Here is a 6000-nt window from a genome sequence, read left to right on the forward strand (position 1 = left end):
TAGCCATGCTCAATGCTCACAACTGCTTTATCAATGGGAAAAAGTTACAGGAGTGTGGGTACGTCATATTTAAAGCAAAACAATATTCAAACTTAGCTGTATATCTTTTAATTAAGTGAAATGTTTATGAATACTGAAAATTCAGATTACAGTACATGATCTTAAAGAGAGGAAGAACAGCAGCAGCCTATTTGGCAATCAGGTGTCAGGATTTCAGAATAATAGCCAATTTAATTGGCTAACTCAGAAGCTCAGCATTAACCAGGTTCCATCAATTTTGTTGTTTGGAATTTGTTTTCCATACTTAGAAATTGAACCTTACAATCAGAAGAGGAAAATTTACTTTTAATTAACATGCAGATGGGGGGGGAATACTCTACTCAAGAAGGCATGATTTTTCTTTTCTTTAAAAAAAAAAAGTTTACAAAGATCAACTTGGTATATATATATATTTAGCAAAGTCCATCTCGAATCCTTCCAGGAAGTATTTGGCTAGTATAATCAAGACCCACTAGTATGTAAGCAGCAACTCAGTCTTTGAATTCATGTAGCTGATGATTAGATGGGACAAATCCAGTTAAGTGCTCAGACCATGAGAATCCCTCACACAGAGGCACAGCGCACCTAAGAAAAACTAGAGGTGGGGATTCACCTTTTGCTTCCATGACCACAGCTGCACTGGCAAACACATTACTGCAAACTTTCTTTTTACCTTAAGGCTTAATCACATCTAGCTTCAGGCTGCTGTCCCCCAAATAATTGTCAAGCAGGACACTATTATTATTTTGCATAACGAAAGGCCGGCCTTTGGTTATGCAAAATAAGCAGTGGGAAAACTGTGGCCCTCCAGATATTGTTAGCCTACAATTCCCATCACTCCTGGCCATTGGGTCATGTTGGCTGGAGATTATGGAAGGTGCAGCCAACATCATCTGGAGGGCTACAGGATCCTCACCTTTGCAGAAGATCCCAAATGTACAGATGGAACTGTCTGCTGTTGAAATCAAAGGGCAACCAAGTTTGCACATGAGGCTTTGGCATACAGGCAGCACCATATCTGCCTTCACAGTAATCCTTGGGCTGGAAGATACAAATAAAAATAATTCCCATAGACTCCCATAGCCATATGCTTAAGATGGCAGAGGGGAAACACTGACATTTCGGTATTCAAAAGCTACACATCCAGTATTTAGCGAGTCTGCACTTTACTCAGCAAGTTAACAATGGCTTCTTTGGTAAGGAACAAAGTCTCATTAGTATTTTGATTGCATACTTCAAATAGAGAAGGCTCATCCAAAACCTTCTTGCCACCTATTATAACATAGGGGTACCCAAGTTTACTTGCATCCTTTAATCTTTTACCAATGGTGAATTGTGTCCGGTCATCCAGTACTATCTCCTCCTTAAGCCAAGGGGCTGCTTCAACAATACAGTCATATAAATCCTCCAGGAGCATTGCCCCTTTCTCCTCCTTGCTCCCTCTCTTTGGGGGAATAAGGCAGACTTGATATGGTGCAATGAGGCTTGGCCACCGAATGGCGTCCTCAGTAGAAAGCACCTCAATGGAGGCTGCAAGAATCCGAGTCACACCCAGCCCATAGCAGCCCATTTCAGCCGGAATATGCTTATTTTCTGCAGTGCGGACGGTAGCATTAAAAACAGAGGAGTATTTTGTGCCCAAGAAGAAGGTATGGCCAACTTCAATCCCTTTGTACTCAGCTAGTTTCCCTTTGCAAACTGGGCAATGCTTCTCATCTGGGTTTATCGTTTCCTCATTGGCTGCAAAGTCGCAGCCTGTGCACATCATCAATCGGTCCTCACCAACGTCAGCGGGCAGCTGGAATTCATGAGACATTGTCCCCCCGATGCTTCCAGTAGCTGCTTGGACTTTCACAAACCGAAGGCCTAAGTTGTTGAATATGTTGCCATAAGCGTTGCACACAAGGGCATAGGTCTGGAGGGCAGCTTCCTTGGAGGTATCAAAGGTGTACATATCCTTCATATAAAATTCTCTGCCACGCAGCAACCCAAAGCGTGGTTTTGGCTCATCTCGAAACTTTCTTGTTACCTGGTACAGCAAGAGGGGAAGCTGCTTGTAAGACAAATGGCCTTGGGAAGCAATTAGGTCTGTGATGGCCTCTTCATGAGTAGGTCCTAGGCAGTATTCTTGATTGTGCCTGTCTGCCAGTCGTAATAGTTCACTGCCCATGAGTTCCCACCTTCCACTGGCTCTCCAGAGCTCTGCTGAGCTCAATGCGGGCATGTTCACTTTCTGACCCCCTATAGCCTGCATTTCTCGGTCTATCACTCTGATGAGCTTCTCCAGTGCTCGGACAGTGTAGGGCATATAGTGGAAGCAGCCGGGACTGGCTGGGTAGATAAGTCCTGCTAGTAACATCAATCTCTGACTTTTACATGTCAGTTCACCTGGTTTGCTGGTTTGCTGTGATGCTATGCTATCCTCCCGCAGATTCATCGACTGGAAGTGCTGGGATACACACTTTTGTCTTGCATGAAGATCACAATAAAACCTGCAACACTGTTGCTGCTTTTGGCACCAACCAAACCAATTTTTCAAACCAGGAAGAATCGTTTTCCCTCTTCTGAGAAGCCCATCCATTTCGAGACTCACAGATGAAGCTTCTCTTTCAAATCTGCAGGCAGAGAGAGAAAATAAAAGCAACTCATTTCGCATAAACAGATGCACATTTTATATCTAGCCAAAAGAGATTCCCCACATATTTTAGCTACTGTGAGAGCTGAATGCATTGAACACAGCCTGTTTGGCTAAACATGGGGCTGAATGATTCTAGCTGATTCAGTTAACTGGCAAATAAATGAGGAGTTTCTAGAAGAATGCGCTTCCCACAACTGCCTCAAATGATGTTTAAGACCTGCTTCATCACCTTCAAAATGTATGCACAGGCACAAAAATATACATTTGCAATGCTCACACAACAGCTGTACAGCCCCACTTAAGGGTACACATCTGTACAGAAAAGGCGTAATGGCCCTTCCATTATCCCTGACCATCGTCCCTGACCCATCAGTCTGGGGCTGATGGGGCTGCACCCGGCAACACCTGCAGGGCCAGAGTCTTCCTCATCCCTGCTGCAATGCAAGAAGCTGCATGTTTTAATACCAATAATGAGCTAGCTTTTCCTATAGTTGCAAAGATAACATTTGAAGAGCCACGAAAAGCAACCAAGTGTCTTCACGGTCCAAATTAAGAAGTTGTCCAAATCTGTTATTCTGCAAACGCCTCCAGAGACTTTTTGAGGAAGCAGGAAAAGAGAAATAAGAAATTCCCCTGCGCGTCCCCCAATTACATTGCTATTGTAACATTCCCGTCATTTTCACCACGAGCCACCTATCTCTATGGTGCCTGCTTTGACATTTCTGCGAAGAGGGACGCCGGCGGATTGGGCGCAAAGTTGCAAGAGCTTCCTCGGGGGGAAGTCCCACCGAGCACAAGCAGGGCTTCCTTCCGAGAAAAAACACAAAAGCACTGGACTTGCACGAACCTCGCTGAACTGGAAGCGCAGCCGAGTCAAGTTTCATACGGAGCAGCTCCTTGAGAAGGAAAAGCGACCATAGGCGCCGCTGAAGTGCAGGACGCAGTTTATATCCCCGGGGAAGCCTGCCGGGCCAGACTCGTCCTTGCAACGGTCGCCGGCGTTACCACTCTGCGCTGCAACTTTCCAGCTCTTGCAGCGCCCGTGGCAGAAACCACGCGGCGGCGGGACTGGACGAGCAACACAGTATGCAGCAGCTGCGCATGCGCAGCAGCGATGCCCCGTCCCTTTCGGAACGGAGGCGGAACCATAGAGTTGAAGGAAACGAAGAAGAAAGAGCGACGCTCTTTCTCTCCCCCTCCGTCTCGGGCGTGCAGATGAAGTCCGCCAATAACCATGGCGATTCAGGTTCAGGCAGCCTCTTGTGACACGTGAAGAGGCCTTACTAAATAGCATCCCGACTCTTTAAATGTTCCTCTTTTTAGGCTCCTTGTTGCAGAAGTTTCAGTTTGCCGGCCCAGAGTAATGGGAATAGATATGAATTAATAAAATTACTAACTAAAAAGGCCAAAGCAGGAAAAGTTTAGTTTCTGCGCTTTCAGTGCGCAAACAAGTCCCAGAAATAACTGGAGGAACACTCACGTTAATTTCCTTCAAATCACCACTTCAAATCCCTTATTGGTAAACGGAAATTTGGCAGAAATTTAAGAAAGGCTTCCCCCACCGAGTCACACAAACCCCCCACACAAAGCAAAATATAGCTTAAATTTGTGTGCTTGAGGAAGGATGACAGGCGACATGGAAAATTTCGAGAGATGCTGCTCTCCCTTTATTAGGTGGATTCATTGGGGAAGGCTGCTCCCCTTAGGCAACCATTTGAGAGAACAAGATATTCCCCATCCTCCACCCTAAATGAAGCCCAGCACTGTATCTGTAGTGTTGAAATATTGTGTTCTGGGGAAGTTCTCGGAATGAGTGCCTAAAACAGTCCCTGCTTGGAAAATTACGATCAAAAACAGGTATGGGCAACCTTTGGCCTTCCCTGTGTTGCTGAATTACAACCTTCACCAGCCACAGCAAGCTGGTCCGATGGCCAGGGATGGTGGAAGTTGAGTACTATCTGGAGGGCCAAAGGTTCCCCCACACCTGTTCTAAAATACATTGCACACAAGGAAAAGGGGGTGAGAAGAGATATTTACCTTTTTGACTGCACTTGGCCGTGCCACATTTACTCGCGCTTTTGTAACTTCTAGGCTTGGCTATTGTAGGGTGCTGTGTGTAGAGCTGCCCTTAAGGACAGCTCTGAAGCATCATTTGGTCTAGAAGGCAGCTTTTTAAGGGTGGGGAAAATGCATTCCCATATAGCCTGTTTGCATTTGTTGCACTGACTATCGCTATGGCTTGAGGCCCAGTCTAGATGCTATCTGTACCAAAGTAAAAATATCGCTCTTTCAGTAGAGCCATGTGATACTTTCATTTTTTATTCCCCCCCCCCAAATTTTTTATTGGTTTTCCAAATTTATAACAAACAAATAGAAAAAAGAACATCAAAAAACAAACAAACAAACAAACAAACAAACAAACATTTATCCTAATTGTAACAGTTCCACTTTTGTTAACATTGTTGGGTGACTTCCTCGAATCCCCCTGGCTGAGTTTCCATATAAACCATTGTAGCAGTTTTCCAAAACTATTTTCACTAAAATTTACTTGGTCAATTAATATCTTTCTTTCTCCATGTGATACTGTACTTTCAGTTGGTTTGATGCTTGTCTCTTTGTTGTCAACAACTCTCTGGTCCTAAACCTTTTCCTGTGAAAGTCTGTCACTTTCTCCATGCTAATGATTCTTCTATAAAGCTTGCTTCACTGTTAACTGCGCAATACTGTAGAGTATACAGTTTACAAAACCAGATTGGCCATATATTTTGGGTGGGTGGTTTTTTTGTTATCTGATCAGGCATAAGAGCAGTGAGATTTGCCCCCCCCCCCCCCGAAGTTGAAGAAGCCTGGTAGCTGTAGGATAGAGTTAGTTTTGGTAATATGGGAAAGTTTGACTTAATATTTCCTGTTTTCTTCCTTCCTTACGCACTAAATCGTTTCCTCGGGGCAACAACATGGGGGTAGGAGAAGGGAGTGGTGGATAGAAAAATTGGCTTTCACTGAATGGACATTTTCAGACTATCCTAGGGCAATTGTTTCAAACACAGTTATGTGCGGTCATTAGGGTTTTTGTTGTTTTTGTTCCAGTGTGTATCATTTTACATCAATGGGTGCCAACATTTTGGGGCTGTGGTCACATTTGGAATTTTGAATGAGTGTCATGGGTACCAATCTATGGCTTTTAAACTGGTGGGGTTTTGTTTTTATTTGTTACTAAGTTTTTTGTTTTTTTTTATGTTGTAAACTAACGTTTGCTCATCAGATAAAGGGTGCTATATTATTATTATTATTATTATTATTATTATTTATTATTATTATTATTT

The 6000-nt window shown here is 43.9% G+C and overlaps 2 protein-coding genes across 2 annotated transcripts in view; both read right to left on the reverse strand.

Annotated features, from left to right (window-relative positions):
* The window catches only part of MROH7 (maestro heat like repeat family member 7), a 29629-nt gene extending 28622 nt beyond the window's left edge, over positions 1 to 1007 (reverse strand). The window contains exon 1 of the mRNA XM_081012454.1: positions 956 to 1007. The gene's annotated coding sequence lies outside the window, so the exon portion shown is untranslated. The remainder of the gene's footprint in view (positions 1 to 955) is intronic.
* PARS2 (prolyl-tRNA synthetase 2, mitochondrial) lies at positions 93 to 2620 on the reverse strand (the record flags this gene model as incomplete). The annotated part of the gene is made up of 1 exon (XM_081012458.1): positions 93 to 2620. The coding sequence occupies one exon, from the start codon at positions 2618 to 2620 to the stop codon at positions 1190 to 1192; it is 1431 nt and encodes a 476-aa protein (XP_080868584.1). The 3' UTR covers positions 93 to 1189.
* Between the last annotated feature and the right edge of the window lie 3380 nt (positions 2621 to 6000).

This window comes from Podarcis pityusensis (assembly GCF_964106645.2).
Source record: "Podarcis pityusensis genome assembly, chromosome: 6".
Taxonomy (NCBI): Eukaryota; Metazoa; Chordata; class Lepidosauria; order Squamata; family Lacertidae; genus Podarcis; species Podarcis pityusensis.